General features: G+C 36.7%; 1 protein-coding gene across 1 annotated transcript in view; it reads right to left on the bottom strand.

Annotated features, from left to right (window-relative positions):
• CHCHD3 (coiled-coil-helix-coiled-coil-helix domain containing 3) overlaps positions 1-22,008 on the bottom strand; it is a 343,660-nt gene that overhangs the window by 4,723 nt on the left and 316,929 nt on the right. Inside the window, exon 7 of the mRNA XM_036761494.1 lies at positions 8,701-8,836. Coding sequence (XP_036617389.1) covers positions 8,701-8,836 — 136 coding nt within the window. The remainder of the gene's footprint in view (positions 1-8,700; positions 8,837-22,008) is intronic.

Below are 22,008 nucleotides of genomic sequence, written 5' to 3'. Positions count from 1 at the left end.
CTTCTACCACATGGAAAAGGCTTTGAGTAGGGTTCCAGGAGAGCACAGCTAAGCAGTGTAGGGGCTCGGCAGCACTGGGCAATGAGGAACTCAGGAATCAGCCTCCTGATCATCAAGCGACTGTGTTAGCAGAGGAGTTTGGAGGTCTGATACTTGGGAGAGGCATTTGTATCTTATAAGGGGAGGTTGTGAATGAGTTTAGATACCCTGCTGGATTGCTACCAAATACCTCATCCTAAGGTCCTACATGAGCTGAGCAGTGTGGGTGGCTGTGGTAGACATGAAAGAACCCTGGAGTTGTAGTCAAAGGCCTGGGTTTCAAGTCTAAATCAGCCACCACGACTTGTGGGGCCCCAGGCAAGTCACTTCTGTCTGTGCCTCAGTTGCCTCATAAACAGCTGGAGCTAAATGTCCTTTAGTGTCCTTTCCAGCTCCAAATTCAAAGATTCTATGACCTTTGAGCAGTCACCATAATCTTTTTTTCTTCTCCCTTCAGGAGAGAATGAAAAAATGAAGACGACATCTGAAGGGTTGTAGATAGATGTCTGAGGTAACTCAGATAAATGACAAAGTAGAGTACCAATCAAAGAAGTAGGAGATGTGTTCTAGTGTTGCCTCTGCTACTAATAAACTTTGTGACCTTGGAAAACTTAACCTCCTTCCCTTTGGCCATGTTTCCATATCCACAAAATGAAGGAGCCCTGCTTCTCCATTCAGTTGGAAGGCCCCCTCTAACTCTAAAGCTTAATCTGATGAAATTTTTTCAGGAAGCTCAAATTCTCAAACCAGAGTTGCCAATAGTTATGTTGACTGGATTAGCACTCAAGAGAGGGAGCAGTGAAGTTCTGGTCTTTCAAGGATCCAAGTTACAGTAAAGATGAAATGCAAGGCCCTAAGAAACTTGGAAGAAACTCTGCCTCAGGCAAATTCCTCCATGCACTCTGATCTTGGTGTCTTTTATTTCGGAGGCTAACCATATCCTGAAGGTTTCATTTATATTTTAGAAAAGAAAGAAATAAGGGATTTACTTAGGAAAAAGCTTTAAAATAGCATAAGATGTCAAGTTCTGTCCTTATTTCTGACCTGTCATTCTTTACATCAGTCAAGTTACTTATTTACTAACTCCCTAAAGTGGCTCATCTGCTCTTACCTGCAGGCCCTAACCTAGCCAAGTCTTAGAAGGTTGCAGTCCCAGCAGGAAGCCATTAAGGGGCTTCCTACCCAGAGCAGGGAATACCTCAGTTTCAAGGTGTTATTATTGCTGGTGCCTCATGGCTTGACAGACTGCCTGATTATTGAACATGCCATTCTGATTTGACCTCCTGTACCTGCGTGATCGTTGATTCTCAGCTGTTTGGCTTGTGACCTGGTCTTCCTCTTAAATGCAAAGATTGGAGGAAGGTCTGTCTCTTGTATTCCTTGCTCTGCCTTAAAGATCTCTTGGTCCTGACTTCCCACCCATTTTGAGTTCCACTGATATCCATGGTTCTAGGATGATATCTGAACTTGAATCCTCTTGCCATATAAATAATCCATAGACCTGTATCTCCAAGAAGAGCTGGTTGGTAACCTGCATTTTCTGGTGGGAGTGTATGAGATTTCAAAAGATTTACTACCCTTTTTAACTAGTTAACATGGGGCAGAGAGAGATAGTTATTTTTTCATCTCTCTGAGCATGGGAAACATGAATGAGAAGTACGATGTAGTAGAAAAAGAACTGGTCACAGAACCAGGAAGAAACCTGAGCTCAAGTCCCAGCTCTGACCAATACTAGCTGTATGACCTTGAGCAAGTCACTTAACCCCTTAGTGTTCTAAGCAACTTCTGAATTGTAGAAGTTGCAGAGAAGGTGACAACCTACACTGGTAGAGGGAGTTTTCTCTACAAATGAAATCACAGGTTCAGTCTCTATCTCTATTACTACCTGCAGGAGACCTGGAAAGTTATTATTTTCTATCTTCTTCCTCAAACTGGCCTCACTTTCATTCTACATACTGGACTTCCACAGGATTGTCAGTAATGTGTAAAATCAGGGACTATGATCTTTAAGAAACGAACAACAACATAGTTTTGACTCTGCAACAGTGGCAGGCAGATTTGGCTGGCACAAAACAATGGGATGCTTCTCCTGAGCAAAGGACTTAGCAGTAATATGGAAGCCAGTCATAAAAATAAAAGATTCTACAAGTGGACTATTGCCTCAAACCGAAAAACATGAAAGTACACACATGCACACACCACTACTAGATGTGCACAACTCTTCTGCCTATAGTCACAGAGAGAAAAGTCACCTTAAAATATAAAGACTATAGTCCAATACACATAATATGCTCCAGGAGCCTACTTAGCTTTTTTTTTTTTTTAAAGTCTTCTAGCCAATGGTAGCAAGTGATGAAAATGGGCCAGAATCAGAGCTGTTAGTAGCATAAGGTGAACAGGAAGAGATCCACAGGTTCAGATCCACAGTTACTGCCAATCTTGCAGCTCATCTTGAAGGCTCTGCCGGCCCATGCCACCACCCCGAGGATCTCAGCACTGTGGTATTCTTTCCCTGCGGCCCATTTCCCTTCCAAGATGCAGGGGTGGGGGATGTAGGAGAAAGTTCACAGATTAACTCCTCTCTTGGCTCAACTATATGCATACCTGGACTGTCCTCTGTGCCATGTCTTACTCCAACAACTGTTTTTGCCCTGGATGAAAAAATCCCTAGTTACCCCTCTGAACAGAATATCTAGAATCCCTGTCTCAACAAATACCTTATTCTATGTGTGATTGAAAGGTAAATACCAGGAAAGTGGGGGTGTCTCAAGTTATAGAAGGCAAGATGAACTTGGCTTCATACTCTTTCTTGTTCAAGTTCTCACAAGACTGGATTCTACTTCACCCTACAAAAGGGAAAAATGTTGGCTATCACCAGTGTGACCCTGGGCAAATGATTTAGCCTCTCTGGGACTCAGTTTCCACTTCTGTAAAAGGAGGCAGTTGGATTAGAGGATCTCTAAAACTGTTTCTCAATTCTATGACAACTAAAGGAATAAGAAAAATGGAGTGGTGGTGGTGTGTGTGTGTGTGTGTGTGTGTGTGTGTGTGTGTGTGTGTATAAGACAGAATGGGAGCATGGTAATATGTATCAATGGTAAAAAGAAAAAAAAATTGATCCTGGTAGCTCTAAGAAAGCTATAAAGCTGATGGCTAAAGAGTTAATATGGCTAATATGTTCCAGTATATATAAATAAATGTTCGCATTCATTTCTTAATGATGTATCACTTTTAGTTAGCCTGTAGTTTTCAGTCCTAGAGATAATAATTATCTTTTAAAATCCTTTTACTCTTATGATGATCACACAGAATTAACACACTGGAAAGCATAATCTAAATTTCCCATGACAACCCATGAGGAATTGTTTAAGGATGGCTCAGAAAGGATAAATGTGAATAAGTGGATGAAAGAGAATAAAAGAAAACTAAGGCTGAGGAATATCCAGAAATTTTCCAATCAGTAAAATCTATTAGACCACAGGATAGTGTCTCAAGGGAACTAGTGAAAGCCCAATCATGTGAGTCATTTAACCATGGAATGGATTAAGCATTTGAGATTATCCTATGGGGAACGCTCTTACAATAGTAGAGAAATGGACAGGACAACCTAATGGCTTGTTTTCATGTTTGGTTGTTGTTTCACTGTTGAGTATTGTCCACTATATGCTCTGGCTTTCACAGGAAATGTAAGATGGATAGTTTGCCCCATGAGGAACTGCCTCAGGGAACAAGAGCAACTATTACACTACTAAATCCTTTTCCAACAAGAAGGGCCAAAGGGTTGAGGTCACAAGGTTGAAGTCTAACTTCCAGGAATGACTGTATCTTTACAAAAGAGAAAACTGAAAAATACTAGGTAATTAACTCTCTTCCGAAAAGAGCAACCATTAATGAAATATTTCTTCCACCAGACCAGTCATTTTAGCATAGCCATAAACTGGTGCCTTACTGGGCTGTCATCTCCGATAAAGTGCTTTGTTCTTATCCTCTCTTGTACTCATTTCCCAATCACCTTCACCTCTCATCGCTGTTTTACTTGGTCCTTAATTCCCTTTCTTCTCACTCTGTTTTAAGCACTTTTTCCCATCTTCTTACTTGAGCTCCCTTCCACAAAAATTTAGATTAGTGGATAACAGAGAACCCTGCTACTTTCAAGACAACTAATCACTAAGTGCTCCTTTTCATTTAAAACCAAATTCTATGCATCACAAATGATCAGTGCTTGGTCACAAATGCCCAGTTCTGAGTGGGTGCCTGGTTGTTAAGCCTTAGTTCTCTACTATAGGCACCTGACCATTTCAATGGTGCTCTTCCAAAAAGACAAAATCTTCATGGGCAGTAGGTTTCCCTTTGATTCATATATGGGCAGTAGTATATCCCTTTGATTAACATAGAGTAAATGTATATTCTGCCTAATGTATGTATCATGCAAGTAATAGAGGGCATTCTAAAATACTAACAGAAGGTAATAAAAAGTATACTTTACAAGAGAGATCCATAGGCCCTTTCACATACCTTTGGCTGATATACTTAGTCTGAGTACGGTGTAAATAAAGCTATGATTATGTGTGACCTCAACATGGACCAGGCAGCTTTGTTTTTAGTTCTATAGCCACAGACTCTTATTTTCACAAGCCCTATCTTACAAATGAAGAAGAGTATTTGTCATCTGGAAGACAGAAGGAGACTACAGCTGGCTCAGAACAACCCAAAGCACATATAGAAACAAAAACAACAACAACAAAAAGCACCCCACCAAAAAGCACTATGAAATAGAAGGAAAAGGCCAAAGTGAAAGCCACTGGAATTTAGATATTACAAACACCAATTAATTCATTACCAATTATGGTAAATACTTATTGTGTCAGGTACTGTCCTAAGTACTGGGGAAACAAACAAACAAAGAGAGAAAAAGCTAACAGTCCACATTCTCAAAAAATTCACATTCTAATGAGAGAGAAAAGATGTGCATAAATAGGTATATGTGTGAATGTTTATGTATGTATATTATGTGGGTATGCATGTATATGATAAGGCTATATAGTAAATAGAAGGTAATCTCGGAGGAGAAGGCATTAACAGTTAAGGGAACCAGAAGGGCCTCCTACAGAAAATGTGGCATCTGAGCTCATTCTTGAAGGGAGTGAAGGATTTGAAGAAGTAGATGTGAAGAAAAAGAGCATTTCAGGCTTGGGTATGCAAAAGCAAGGAGACAGGAGATGGAGTAGCTTGTATGAGGAGCACATAACCAAGTAGGCTAGTGTGGTTAAACTATGGGGCAAGGAAAGAAAAAAAATATAAACCTAGAAAGATAGACTGGGCCAAGTTTTAAATGCTAAAGAAAGGAATTTACATTTGATCCTAGAAGTAAGAAGGAGTCATTGGAGTTCAGTGAGCAGATGAGTGGCATGGTCAGACCTTTGTACCTTAGGAAAAATACTTTGGCAGCTGAATAGAAGATGGATTGGAGTAGGGAGAGATTTGAGAATGGGAGACCAATTAAGAATTATTACAATTATCTGATCAAGAGGTAATGGGGGCCTGAGCTAGGGAGGTATCTATGCAAGTGGAGAGAAGTGGATGTATATGTGAAATGCTGTGGAAATAAAAACAAGATTTGGCAAGTGATTAGATATATGGGGTGAGTGATAGTAAGGAATCAAGGAGGATGCCCAGGTTATGAACTTGGGTTACTAGAAGAATGGTGGTACTCTCAACAGTCATGGAATAGTTCAGAAGAGGGGAAGATTTGGGGGAAATGTTCTATTTTGCTCATGTTGATTTTGAGATGCTTTTATAGGCCATTTGAGATCCTCCTGGGAAGGACAACGGCCTCAGACCACCAGCCCTGATTCCAGCTCAGCCCCTGAAGCCATTATCCAGAGAATCAATCCCTGTAGATATGCTACCAGACAACTGCTTTTGCAGGAGCTGTAGCCATTGCCTCTTCCCTCTAACCAGACACTGAAGATCCAAGAAAAATAAAGTTCTCACCAACAAAGTCTTTGGCACTTACAAATGACTGAACCTCGGAAATAAATGTGGTTTTATGAGTGGAAATAACATTAAAGAAGATGTATTACCATCTGCTTTGCCTTTGCACCCTAAGGACCACTGGGCCTTTCCATCAATTTGCAGCTAAAAACTCCTCAATGTGTTGTCTCCCTCTGTTAGAAGCAAGTTCCTTTAGAGCAGAGCTTATCTTGTTTTTCCTTTTTTCCCCCATTTTCATCCCCAGAACTTTGCACAGTGCTTTGCTCCTAATAATCACCTAATAAATTTCCTTCTTTCCTTCTGGAAGAAATTTTAAAAAGAATCTAAATTGGAGAAAACAACTATACTAGTGAATATCACTTTAGTGCCGCAGAATGAGAGAGAATATAGCTTATGTGATATGTTCTAGACTCTCTCCTCTTCTTTCTTTCATATATAGATCCTTGATGCATATGTATAAAGATGACAACTGAACCTATGGGAATTGATGATATCACCAAATGAAAGAGTATAAAGACAAAGGACAAGAGGGCCTGGAATAGTGGCTTGGGAGTACCCACAGTCAGTGGGCATGATATGGATGAAGATCCAGCAACAGAGACAAGAAACAAGCATGAAAACCTAGACAGAGGAGTAAGGGGTCAATGTCAGATGCTGTAGAGAAGTCATGAAAAATGAGGACTGAGAAAAAGCCATCAATTTGACAATTAAGAGATTACTCATAACTGCAGAAAACACTTTCAGTTATCTGAGGAGGCTGGAAGCCAAACTTCAGAGTTTTAGAAGAGACTGAGAGGAAAGGAAATGAAGACACTAAAGGTAGGGGAGGGAGTACAAAAGAATAAGAACAGCTGCTGTGGCAAGAGGGACAGAGAATCTACTTGGAAGGCATAGAAGGAGTGCCTTGCTGCACCAAGGGTTCAGATGAGATTCGACAGCTTAAATCTGCTATGAACCCAGTCGTCAAGGTTCTGTGACTTCTTCCACCTCCCTCCAGCAGCAAAGTGAGTAGGAATGAAGGAGGTGGATGATGGGGGAGTTCCAGGGTTGGGGTTTAGGAAGGCATGAGCAGTGACTGGACAAAGGAGCAGGGGACAGTGTGGGGTTGAACTGATTCACCAAGGCCTTGAGACTGTGAAGAGGAGATTGTGCTAGAGCATTGGAGATGGACTGGGAAATTAGTGAGGGGGAGAGAGGGTGGAGATCACGGTGATGATGAAGAATAGTTTTAGGAATGGTAAGGTCTTAGGAGAGATGGAATAATGGAAGATTATGATTGGAAAAAGAAATCAAAAGTTCAAAGTAATTCTAAAAGCCATGAAGTGGACTGAGTCGACATTAGCATTTTCCTTCCAGTTACCGTTTCATCCATGTTAAAAATCATACTCAGTGGACACAAGCACATACATTTTATATAGTGACTGGAACACAATTTTCCATAGGCACTTTTTCCAATGAATACCTTGTCCACGTTATGGCACTAATATCAAGTTAGAAAGGCTTTGTTACTCAAATCACAGGTCTAAAGTGCTTGAGTTTATATTACCATGGGAGGCTGATTTTATTAAAAGCTTATCAGAATCTGTTTCCAACAAACAAAATATACAAACTTCATATTAACAGTGTTTCCACTAAGGACCTTTTAACAAAAGAATTTCTCATATACTGCGCTAAAGGTAACAGAGTCCTACTATAAACAAGAGACAGAAATGGGAATTAAGTGAGACTTTTAAAGGTATCACACAGTCATTCTAAAAAATCCTGATCATATTTTTTCCCCACTACTACACAACTACCCAATCAGAGCTGTCAACTCCTTCTATCAAATATAAAGAGTGTGTTAGAAATTTACACTAAGTGGTATTATTATAAATCTGGCAAATTAGGCTGCAGAGAGACATGCTGCATAGCTCAAATGCTAAATATGTTTGGGTAGAAGGTCAGCTATTACAAATTTTTCACCTGATAGACACTGAGATTTCCTATAATTTCAACAGTTGAGTGAGTGTAATCTAAATTCAACTGAATCAGTTACGTGACAGGCAATTATGTGATCCATTAAGGCAGGTGGTTTATTATTAACTTTACTAAAGTACCTAAATTGGAGAAAACATGTACTAGTGAATAACATTCGACTGCTATATAAAGGTTTAATGGGACAATATGGCTTGTGGATGCATTTAAGACTACATAAGTCCTCTTTATAGCACTTACATAGATCCTACACTTCTATAGTGACCTCTAGATTAGTGGAACAATTTTAACAGAGAACACAGCTCTATGAGCCTCTTCCTCTGACTGCCATGTGGCAACAAACAGCAACACTCATGGATGCTGGAGGATGTCCCAAGAGCACATATTAATTCATTCATTCCACAAATATTTATTAAGTGCCTACTGCATGCAGGGCATTGCATGAACACGCTAAGGACACATTTCTACCATAATTCATTAAAAGGGAAATGATGGCCACAAAGCACACAAACATGTCAAAAAAAAATCAAACTTTAGGCTGAAACCGTTTACATGAAAAGCAGAGTGGTCTAAATACAGAGTGTACAACTCTTACCAATATGTGGATTGACAATCTAATCTCTATGACAATCTAAAATACATTTTCCATCCTAATTTTTGCGATGTCCAGGTTGACTAGGCCTACACACCCACCTGTTTGGCATGATTGACACAGTGCTGGTATTGGTTGGCCAGGGTAGAGCAGCTGAGTGTTTGCTGAGGGTTTTCCCGATAACATTGGAGAATTTTAGCTTGCAGATCAGCACAGATTGGATGAGTCTCATAGCGCCTGAAAAAGAAACCAGAGACTAATGAAGTGGTCATAAATGGATGACAAAAATTAAAAGACATCTTTTTGTTTTAAATTGAAGTGAGTGGGTGAATGTTTTCAAGTTGGAAAGACACAATTCTATCTTCAGAGAAAAATGGCTATTCAAATTGATGTTTCTCCGTAGATCAAAGTGGAGAAAAGTTAGATAATTTCCACTAAATAAATCCTATTAACTGACACCATTTAAGACACTGCCATTTACTACTTGTCTAACCTTAAGTAAGTCACTTAACCTTGCTGGGTTTTAGTTTCTTCACCTGAAAAATAAGGGGGTTGAATTCAAAGTCCTTTGAGGTCCCTTCTAGCTTCAGATCTATGATCCCATGAATCTGAGCTTATACTGGTAAGTAAAGTGGGCCACTTACTCTTAGCTACTTTGGATACTAGAGACTCATATTAACTTCTGTGATTACAGAAATGGGAAAAATGTCAAAAAATTGACAAATATATATATATATATACATATATATATATATATATTTAGTCTTAAGTGTACAAACTGCATTATAACACACAAGAGGGTATTTCCTCCCTAACAATTTATAATCTATATCTGGTATATAAAGGAAACATACATATATAAATACAAAACTTCAAAGTAAATTAAAATGTGCTGTATAAACTGAAGCCACACTTCCTGAGTAAACTGATGGAATAAGGCTATGGGGATTGTCTAGTCCCATCATCTAGTATAGCTGTGTATAGTACAGTACAGTACAGTATAGGAGAGATGATGTTTGTTGAATCGAATTACCTGCACACAGACACATATGTATACACTGTTTTATGCTGCCACATGATATATACATTTATATTATTTTCAAATTAGCTTTTGTTCTATATACAGAAAGCTTATCATTTTGCTTTTTTTAAATATTAGTCTTCTTCTGGAATCTAAAATTGGCTTCTCCAAACATAATTTCTGAATAGCATTATTTCCAATTTAATGGGTTCAAAAAAAACCCCTAGAGAACATGGAGAAAAAAAAATTTCTCATCAACAAGGAAATCCTCAGGCAATAATTTGTATCCCCAATTACTTTTATCCAGTGCACTATGCTATTACTTTTTTCCTAGAGTAGAAAAGGGAAATGCAAACTATGCTACTGTTTCTTCAAGGAATTCATTCCACGACACTTTCTAAAGATATCAGATATGTAGCTAGAATTGGGGGAAGTTTCCAAAATTTTATGCAACATTACCAATGCTGCTGTCATTCAGCTTTGGCAATTACTTAAAAAGGAATTTAAATCTAATTTACAGAGTTTACCTTCTTTGAGATTTCAAAGTTCAAATACTTGTGACTTTTTTTTGGATATGGATTTCCCATTGAGGCATCTTCCTCCTGCTTCCCACCTTTTTTGTTTTTAAACAAACAGAGCAACTCAAGATACACGAAATGACAGGAAGGAACTAATGGCCTAATATTCTCCAGAGGAAGTCAGTCAAAAGGGAGAGGAATCCTCAAGAATGAAATTCTAATGACATAAGGAGAAATTATTTTGATGGAGAAGGAAGAGAACAACTAACAAAAGAGATCACTGTGGCGTGAACTTGGATTTTCTTTAAAGGCGTGTATGGGGGATGGAAGCAAGGTCAGGTAACTACATACATATAAAAGAGTCTGGTAAATATAGCATCAATAGTACTACGGCTTGCAGTGAGTTGAACCTAAATGCTAAAGACTTTCAGAAAGGTACTCCGGAGCAAAAAGAGGCCCAATGGAGGAAATACAATTGCTGCTTGGAGAAGGGAAGGTAGTGGCAATGGCCAATGGTAAGAATGGTGAATGACTAAATTTTTATTTTGCTCCTCTTCATCTTCTTAGGAAAAGGATCTTGGGATTGGGAGTGACAGAACAAAACTGAAACTGTAGACAAATGAGGAGAGAGAAACAGAGCACCTACTTCTCAGTGCATGCTAGTCACCAAAGCCAAATGAACTACATCTTATTAGAGAACTTATAGACATAACTGCCAAGCTGTTTTTTGCTATGTTCAAAAGATCTTGGAGAAAAGGAATGCAATACAGGACTGGTGAAGGGTAAATGTCCTGATTTTCAAAAAAGGTATAAAGGTCACATTCTGTGAATTGTGGGAGAATGAGATTGACTTCTATTCCTAATAAAATTCTACAATATATTATTAAAGGATAGGTTTTGAGCATCTGCAAAGGGAAACTGAAATAACCCAAGTATACTTTAGAATTCAACAAAAAGCATTTTATAGAATTTCTCATGTTATCTTTGCAGACAAGATGGAAAGGTGGCAGTTAGACAATAATACAATTGGGTGGATTCTGAACAGCTAGAAAGACCAGATACAAAGATGGGTCAGTAGTTCAACGTCAACCTGAGAAGCGTCTCATGTGTAGCCCCCAGGTATCTATCTGTCCATAGCCCTTTGCCACTAAACTTTTCATCAATGATTTGAATAAAAGCATAGAACATGTTCTTGTCAAATTTGCAAAGACAAGAAGGTTTATGAGCCTGTTAGACAAGGTAACCTCAACACACTAGAATGACAGATTAAAGATGAAATTTATTAGAACTTTTTCATTTGAGTTTAATGGAAATTCCTACGCTTGGCTCAAAAAACTTAATTTCACAAGCACAAGATAGGAGAGATATGGCTAAGTAACCATTTCTGTGAAAAGGACCTGGGGACTTTAATGGACTACAAACAACCTCTACGTGAATCAACAATGTAGCAGGGCCACCAAAACCACAGCTGTGGATTTAGGCTACATTTAGAGACACAAAGTGTCCAGAATGATGATAGTACTCCAGTATTCTGCCCACACTGTACATCTGGAATACTGTGTTTAGTTTTGGGGATGTGGACTTCATGCCTGGCTCCTCGACTCTGATAGGTGAGACTTTTTGCCTTCTTTCTATGGTCTGGACCTTCACACAAACTTCCTCCAGCCTCCTCACCATGACCACCCTTGGGTTCCACCCCCTTCCCAGTGTTCCTTTACATGTATCTTCTCTGATGAGAACTTAAGTTCCTGGTGGACAGTGTTTTGCTTGTTTGCATTTGACTCTCCCAGCACTTAGCAACCACTTAACTCTCTCCTCTCTTCATCCCTCTCCTCCTTTTCTCTCTCTCACGGTCAGTTGAAGGATGGCATGAAAGCCGTCTTCACATACTCAAGAGAAGGTGGGTTTGCCTTTGGTGCAGATCTTCTCTTAAGGTATACCATTCTAATTTTGGATAACTCTAATATAAATAGGATTTTTTTTTCCCTTTGGTTAATTTAAATTTATCTCTCAGCATCTTTCCTCTCAATTTTCTCTGGACTCAAGCAGAATAAGTCTAATATTTTTTCCACTCGCCATAATATTACAGAGGGGATTCTTCTGGGTTAGACTCTCCATCCTCTGAGATCCCTTGGCTTTCCAACAATTACATTGTTAGCATCAGAACCCAGGCTCAGATTTAGGTATTTTGACAGCAAGTCCAACATGCTTTCTACTATAGCAAATACATTATGATGCACAACAGTGCAACTGCTCTGAGAACTCACAAGAAAACCAGGGCATTTTTAATCCCGTGATATAACCTGGTAATCTCACCAATCTATAAATTAGATTAAGGGAAAAGATGGAATAACGAATGCTGAACAAAGGTGCTACTTATCCCCTCTATCAGCACATGGAGATGTCGCCATATAATTAGATATCACAGGGGAAAGATATAACATTTACATATCCATCATAATTCATTTAATAACAAAAATGGTCTCTGTATATGGTACTTTAACCTAGAAACAAGCATTTACTGAGTTGTGCTATTAGAGCTCATGTGTTAGTTCTAATTTCAAACGTGTCAAAATGTACTTTTATTATCCACAAGTCAATTATATTTCTCTTTCAGGTCTCTTGATTTGTTGATTGTTGATCACTTGCATTCTAAGTATTTACACATACACTAGTCTCTTTGGATACTTCAATATGGTATTGATGACTGGAAGTAGGGATGGGGGTGAGGCACAAAGGCTAGAAACTAACATAAATGTCCCCCAGTGGCTGGAGTACACCCTGGACATCTGCCTGGCTTAGTGCATGAGGGAAAAGCTCTGCTTTAGTATTGATCTGGGATGCCTGTTATGCTACTCTAATGCACTGTTTTCACTTTGGGAAAATGCTAAATGAGATTACAGTCTAACATTAGAAGGCCATAAAACACAGACCATGGCACCTTCCATTCAAGAAGAGTTTCAAGGAAGCTTCCAATATGCATTATGGTAAACTGTCCATATCATCAGCAATTGATTTTTACTGAATGCTCTCATTCTTGCTGATATATAAAGCTACTACTAGAGAAAAATATAATAGGGAGAGTGTCAGGACACAAAATGTAGTTTCTTTTTAGTTTAAAAAAGATTTGACATTGATAAAGCAACTAGAATGAAAATGTAACAGAAAAAGAGATGAAACACCAATTTAGAGAAATAAGCTTTATGCTAAAAAAAGTTGGTGGAAAAAAAATCTTTTCAGAAAATGTAATATTTAATAAAAGGGAACTGGTGCTTGGTGTAACCAATTAAGTTTCTGGGCCTTAATCTCTTCATTTACAAAAATGAAAGAGGGTAGACTAGATCAGGGGTTCTGAACCTTTTCATTGTGTCATGTACCCTGTTGGCAATACGGTGAAGCCTTTCTGAGAATAAGGTATTCAAGCACAAAAAATAAAACACAGATTTACAGAGGAATTCAACTATGTTGAAATTTAGTCATCATACATTTGTTACATAGAATAGTTATATATTTATAATAGATAATATAAATCACACAGATGTGTATGTGTGTATGTATGCATGTATATATGACAGGTTCATGGACCTCAGGGTTGAGAAACTCTGAACCAGATAATCTCTAAAGCTCTAAATCTTGCAGCCAACATAAAAAAGGTAGAATTTTGCCTAAAATATCATTCAAAACTTCTTGAGGTAAAAATCTATTCGACTAGGGGTAGACAAACCTAATATACTCTAAGTCTATGTATATCTAAATATCTCCTCTTCTCCTGTCTTTTTCTAATATTTTTTAAAATCCAATCCCACCCCCTACTTCCCTATTCTACCATTTGACTTGTAAATGGCACTCACAAGCACTGCTTCCCTATACAGGTAAAAGTCATGGCTAGAGACTTGTGTCTTCTCTGTGTGATGATAGAAGAGGCTTCCCAAGGGAAGTGTTGGGCCCCAAAGGGCACAACCAACTAAAATATATTATCAAGTGGTAGCCTTGATTTGGTAAAAAGTTGGGTATTATGAGGTAATGTCAATGGTGCATGGATACTTAAAGGGAAGAACATATGAGAATACACACACACACACACACACACACACACACACACACATCGGAGTGTTTCTCTTTAATCTTTGGCATTTTCTTGGTATAGGTCAAGCTATGTAAGACAGTTGTGCTTCTGATCTCCTGTCTAAAATACTCCTATAATAGTTATTCTCTGCTGATCAGTTTTAGCGCTCACTGCTGTTTTCCCTGTGTACTCCCATACCTTTTATCTTAGGAAAGTTTTTGGAGTGTGTTTGAACTTTTTGAGGAAACTACTTACCTATCTTTTCAGTACAGCTAACATAAATGACAAACAGCAAGAATAACATGGTGAGTTCAAAAGGAGGAAAAAAAATATGCAGATAGCTATTCTTTAACAACGCTCTATTTAGAGCTCCAAAGAACACATTTAATGTGAATGAGTTAGCAGTCACAATTTCTAAAGAGCACCCAATCTCTCCTCTTGAGAACACAGAAACTATTCAACAGACCTGTAGGTTCACAAAAAAGGATCCTTTCCCTCTATCTGGACCACAGTGAAGAGTTCTATGGACACTACAATGACATACAAAGAAATGAAAATGGTCATGCTGAATGGAGAAACCTGATGTTCTGACCAGGGTCCAACAATATGGGATTCTGGAGGGTCAGGCTTTCAAATACAATTCTACCCGGTATATATGAAAAGCAGGCATATACACACATAAGGCCTTGCAGTTATACAGAGTAATCAGATTTTTTCGAGCCATGGGGTTTAATTTTAATTTTAAGTCATCTCCTGAGGAATGTAAATGTCTATTCACTTTATATTTCTGTGACCTTTTCATTAGATTGTAAGCTCAGTGAACAAGGTGTATGTATGTTGAAAAGAACCACCTATAGCCAGTATTTCGAAATGGGTGATAATGTATTAAGTGTATTTATCCTATCTGTTAGGATAAGAAATGCAAAGTAGTTAAGCAGAAATGAGTGCATACACTAAAAATCTATATTCAATCATCTTCAAATTTGAGGATATCCCAATATCCTAATACTCTTTTTTTAAGAGTAACATGAATAATTTCATTCTAACCACTGTAAAGTCTAGAAACAAACCAACAAATTCAACTCAGTAATATATTATTATTTTTTAAATATTCTAACAGTTGGTAACAATTTCTAGGAAGGATGCTTATTCTATGTGGACCAAAATCCAATATCACAATTATACTTTGGAGGCCCTATATTTCAGAGAAGGAGGTATAAGTGTTGACTGCTTTCTTGTTTTCATCTACATTCTTTTGTGGTCTGTAATTTCTTTCTGATAAATGAAAATGAAAGAAGCTTTTCCAATAAAAGCCAGCTACTAAATCACAAAAGCCAAAATTATTTTTGTTGTCATTATATCAAAATAGAAAGAACCATATTTCAGGGCTTGTTGTGATGACCCCGAATATTACTCATTCAGCTTCACTGTCAAATGAATCAATCACTTAAGGCTCTTAAACTGTTACCCCAATGATTGTGACTCTAAAGCAATGGAGTGCAAAAAGACACCCAACTGCACATTTAGTAAAAAAAAAACTCAGCTCTGACTGAAGGGACAATAGATTATGCATAATTTCATTCCATAAATCACAATCCTTGAAGGGATAACATCAGAAGCAACTGTGGTATAGTGGAAAGACCATTGTATTTGAAGTCAAAGGACTCAAAGATTCCAATCTGGCTGCTTACTGGCTGTATGACCTGGGGTAGGTAACTTCTTGGACCATTTCCTTCCTTTAAAATGGAGATAAGAATATTCACATTCTTTTATTTCATACATCATTGTGGTCAAATGAGATAACATGTAAACTTTTGCATAAGTAACAAGGAAGAATATATGCAAAGTGTCTTGTATGAAGATCTATATAAACACCAGCAATTTGCTTTTGACAGAGAAACAAACCCCCTGGCATGGCTAGATGCCATAGGACAAAGGTGATCAAGAAAACAACCCATAACCAAGAAAACATCACCCAATTCTCAATTTTTAAAAAGGATATGAAATAAAAGTCTAAAAAACAGAATAATCTTTGCAAAAATTAGGTATATAGTCAAGCAATGTTCCAATGTACAGATTTATGAATGTTTTTAATGAATAATCTATATAATGCATTAAACATAAAGCTACACTATCCTTGTACTCATGTTTCCCCTTAAAAAGTAGGGACTATGACAGAGACAGGAAGGCATTTATTTTAAAAGTTTGCTAATATTGCTACATTCTCTCTAATATTTCATAGATGAAGGGAATTGTGAAAGGTGTGCAATGAAGAAGTTGGGGGAAAATGACAAAAAGTTGTATCTGGGCCTCCCCACCTCTATCTTTTCATAGTGGATGTAGCAGAAGGAAATTAAAATAGTAATCCCAGAAGTATTCGCGTAGTTTTAAGCTTAATAGCTTTAAGCTATTAAGTTATTTATTAAGCTTAAAACTGCACTGAGACTTTGGGGACATCCTGAGTGCAATGGTTCTCAAGGAAATCCAATTCATGTTCTTCACTCCTGCTCCCAGGTCTGATTCTCCCAGAATGTATTCCCCATCTCACCAACCAAAAGGATACAAATAGGTTCCATGATGGGTTCATATAGAATGTTATCTGGGAAGAAGAACTGATACATCTTGTTCACATACATGCACTTGGAAAAAGGGAGTTAATCTGCTGTTCCTTCCAAACACAAGAACAAAATATTCCCCCACCACCAAAAAAAGAAAGGAATAATCTCTTAAAAATCTAATATGTTACTGAGTAACAAGTTCAACGTTGGTATAAAATCTTAATCAAAAGGATGCTAGCCATATTGAATGTAGTGAGGTGTGAAGAAACTATCAATTCAGTTTTTAAAAAAATCTATTATATCAGTCACTTGGTATAATACAAATAAAATGACTCTTATTGTACACTGTTTTTATTTCAATTTTCAATTGGCTACTATCATAGTCCTGTATTTCAGACTTCTCATCTTTAATAAGTACTATATATCACAGATTTACAGAAAATATATTTGGAAGTATGAACTAATAATGATAAAGTGGTTTAAGGACAAAGAAGGCTGTGTGGTTAATGTTTAATAGACATACATTAAGATTTATTAACAATTCAAAATTAACACAAAAATAATTAAAAGTTCAGTAAAACATTTCCCCAACCTCATAAAATGTCAGCAAGTAAAATTTAACAGCTAAAATACAGTGCTTTAAACTGAGGGTGAAGTTTTAACTTAAAGAAGAAAATTAATGCAAAACAAACTATAAACATTGACATATTATGAACTAGCTTTATCTTGTCACAGATATAGAAAACTTTCTGAGTATGGATTATACATTTTTAAAAAATAATAAGAATATTGTTATTGTTTAATAAATGTTAGATAATAATGCTACAATAAAAAGTCATCATTCAATAAAATAATGATATTTTAGGCCTCTATAGTCAAGGACACACCTCATTTATGAAAAAGTGTTACACACACAGAAAGATTGCACGGGGTACCTTGCACATAATAGTTTTTCAAACATAGTTTCTCAAAATTTTGTTCAAGCAAATTAAAGCTTAAAAATATTTAAGTGTCTGGAAAACCAACCCTCTGTCACAAAATGATCCTAGTATGTGAAGAAGTATTCTTGTCCCTTCAACAAATAAATGAGTAGTGGAACGAACAGATGTCCAGAGCCTAAAATGTCAAATTTGAAATCCCAATGGATATAAAATCAATGTTTGAGCAAAAGCAAGTAATTTGACAAGTCAAAGTGCTGTCATTTGAAACATCTCTATAAGGTTTTTAGTCTGGGATGGGGTAATTTATTAGTGAAAGCATGGCATTTAGTTCCACCTGACTGGTTAGGTTAACTATTTGCCTGGAATGCCTAGAGAATATTAACACTGAACTTGAGTAAATCAAATCCTAGAAACTTTTTTTCTTAAAATAAATGATGTCTATGGATATACATATATGTTGCAGTGAATAGCATAGAATTGTAACGTTACTCACGCATTCATAAAGCATTTCTAGATAGATTATTTTTCTTCATTGTTATTTTCATCTCCCTCTACTAGGCCTGATACTTCAGGATCTTTCAGAAAGGAGCGAAAAACAGAGTCGGGAGTTGATATGTGCAGCCATACATACCTCTGCAATGCTGACCAAATTAGCAACAAGTAGTAATTAGTAAAAACAAAACAAAGTAAGGACTAGTTGGGAATAAATATACAGTATTTGTGCCCTCCTGGGACAGAGGGGAGAAAAGGGCTAAATATGAATGAGATAAAATCTCTAAGATGCTTTTTAAATATATATTTAAAAATTAATTTTGCCATTATGGGTTGTTATATATATATATAATCATCACCAACAAAACCCATTGAGAATGAGGCTAGTGTAAATAAAATGGAATCTTATGGTTGTAAACTGAACTGTGTGGTTGTTGCCGTCTATGAAGAATTAGGGTCTAGGAGGCACCTTCGTGACAAGATCCTATTTTTAGGTGCTTATAATTTTTTAGGAGAATTACCTTTTGGGACAAATTTCTCATACTACTTCTTAGCTCAGAGCTGATTTGCTTGGGGAGGGGTGGGGGTGGGGGTGAGGGAGGGAGTAGAGCAGAGGAGGGTGAGAAGTTTAGTGAAATTTCATTTGAATTACTCAAGCATGAAAATACATGCCAAAGCCCCTTCCTTTTCCCTGCTGTGATCAAATTTAAGAGAGTACTTTTAGTATTCAAATAAGTCAAGAACAGCTTAATTTTAAAAATTTCAAAACTGTCACATACCTCAAGGAGGACTGTGACATTCCAAAAAATGAGGTTAAGGCTAAATTTTTAGCATTTTAAAGAGCTGTAGTGAGCTTGTTACATAACTTTGCCTGATATTCTTTCTACTACATTTTAAAAGTAAGTCTACTATTTACTAGGTAGATGAAAGAGCACAAAGATGTGCATCTCTGCTTCCTGAAAGAAATTTAAATTGGTTGATTTCTGTGATGAGTTAAAAGGAAAAAACCATCCAGGTTCCCCCTTTTTGTACCAAGAGGGTGCTAAGTACTCTCAAGACAAAGAGTTGAGTTTCCTCTGTGTTCTCAATATTCTCCATATCTCTGGAGGAGAAAACATTCAGACCACCAAATGTAGCTGTGGTGAAGCAGGACTTAAGACAGGAGCACAGCTATCCCTGTCTGCAGTAAGGCCACACTGAGGCACAGTTACAGGGCAGAAAGAATAATGCTGTTGGCACCTCTGCTTAGCATTAAGCATGAACTGTTTCTTCAACAGTAAAATGAAGATAATGCTTATATTAGCCAATTCACAGTCTAATTGTGAGGGTCATATGAGAATTATGCAAAGCACTATATGCCTGTAAGCTATTATTACTTGTGGAGATCAGAGTAAGATTCATGATTAGATTTAAAAGTGGAAAGGACTTCAGGGGCCATGAGGTTCAATCTTGAATTTTACAGATAAAGAAACAGAGGCCCAGAAAGGTTAAGTGATTTACCCAAGGTAATACTGGCAGACAAGTGACTAGGTTTTGGTCCATGTTCTCTGGTTCCAAAATTGACATTTTTTTCACTATACTGGGCTGTCCACCTGCAAGAGTCCTTGGGGAAGGTTTCATGGGAGGTGACATAGTTTGTTTATGATAAGTGGTAGAGACAAGAGCATTTAAAGCCTGAAGCTGAAACATCATACAATAGAACCTTTCATCTATACACTATCACATACTCTATGGGTAAAGCCAAACTAAAACGGCTATTTTTTGTTCTTGTCCTACATCTTTCCTTCCTCTCTATAAGGGGGGGGGGGGGGGGAGATGGTCAATGGTTCTAAAATTGTGGTCTGGGGATCTTTGGTCCCCTCTATATCGGTGGGGGCGGGGGGGGGGGGGAAAACTGTGAGCTTAAAAAAATATAGCACACACGTATGAACATTTGTGTATATACACACTATACATGTTAATGAATATATGTGTGTACATATGCGTGTATACATATATTACTTCTTAGTGTCACAGAGCACTTTTACAAAAATGTCATGTACTAGGGAATAAAGAAGTTTCAAATAAACGTAAAAAAGTAGAAATACTGAATACATTTTTATATACCATAGCATAGTAAAAACGGTGATCAATTCAAGGAGCATAAGCAGAAGATACAGGCATAAATGGAAACTTAATAATGAAATTCTAAACAAGCCGATCAAAGAATAAATCAAAGAAATAATAACAATGTAAAGAACTGATGATGAGAAAACATACCAAAATCTCTGGTATGAAGCTAAAACAATTCTTAGAGGAAAAATTATGTCCTTAAAAATATATGCAACCAAAAAATAAAGGATTGATGAACTGGATTTTTAAGTAAAAATGAGAATGCCAACAATAACAACAAAAAACAAAATAAGCACACGAGAGGAAATCTTGAAAATTAGAAGAAAAATAAATTGGAAACAAAAGAAACCCCATAAAACTGATTTTAAAAATCCTACAAAGATATTTCTTTGAAAAAAGAAACCACAAAATTGATATCTTTAGCCAATTTTAAAAAGGAAGGAAAATAAAATGAACAAAATAAAAATGAACACAAAATCACAAAAAACTCAAAAAAAATTATCATACAGTTTATAAGCCAACAAAATTGAAAAAATTCAAAAGAAACAGAATTTTCTACAAAAGTATAGTATATCCATATGGACAGAACACTAAATAGAGATCTTAAAATAATTCAATTTTAGAAAATGAAATTGAACTTAGTTCCAAGGGAACTACAAAAGAAAAAACCTCTAATCTCGATGAATCTGCAGAAGAATTCTATAAAACTTTTAAAGAATACCTATATTTTGCAAACTATTTTCAAAAAACTGAGAAAGCAATCTACTAAACTCCTTTTATGAGAAACAAATAGTTCTATAATACCTAAACCAGGGAAGGATAAATCAAAGACTGCTATTGACTAAAAGCATCAATGCATATTAACATCTATTCAGAAGTTTAAATTATAGCAATTTATAGGAAAACAACAACATCAACATTTATTATGATCAAGGAATTCAGTATGACCAGGCATACATGAATGGCTTAAAGTTAGGAAAACAATTAATATAACTAATCTTGTTAAAAAAAATAAAAACCAAAAACATCAAAGACCTATGATTCTGTAAATTGATGCCATGAAACAACTCTGATGAAATGTAACATTCAGGTATACTAAAAACTCTACAAAGTATAGGTATAGAGAGTATGTAAAACCAAAAGCTAGTACTATGTACAACAGATATACTAGAAGCTTTCACAATACATGCTGGAGTAAAGCAAAAATGCTTCCTTTCCCCTGCTATTTGACATTGCTATTGTTAGAATTTCTAGAACTAGGAAAAGAGAAAAATTAATGGCATGAATGTAGGCAAAGAGAAACCAAAACTGTCCCTACTTCCTGATGAAATGATGGTTTATTTTTCTTTTTTAATCCAAGAAAATCAGTAAAGAAATTGAGATAATAGCTTAGTAAAATTGAAGGCTATAAAATAAAACCAATTTCATTTCTATTTAGCAATAACAAAATCCAGGAGTATATAATAGACAAATATCATTCAAAATAATTACGAAATACATAAAATATCTAGGAGTCCAATGTATAAAGCACATTCCAGATATGTATAAGCATAAAATTACAAAATGCTTCTTAAAGAAATGCACACTTTAAATAGCTAGAGGAAAATTCAATGCTCATGGGTGGGCTGTGCCAATATCAAACTATCATAGATATTTTACAGGACTAGACAAGAACTACAAAATTTAATGGGAGAAGCAAAA

Source organism: Trichosurus vulpecula, chromosome 5 (genome assembly GCF_011100635.1).
Source record: "Trichosurus vulpecula isolate mTriVul1 chromosome 5, mTriVul1.pri, whole genome shotgun sequence".
NCBI classification, from domain to species: domain Eukaryota; kingdom Metazoa; phylum Chordata; class Mammalia; order Diprotodontia; family Phalangeridae; genus Trichosurus; species Trichosurus vulpecula.
The sequence above is the reverse complement of the archived record's forward strand: the minus strand, read 5'-3'. Positions and strand labels throughout refer to the sequence as shown.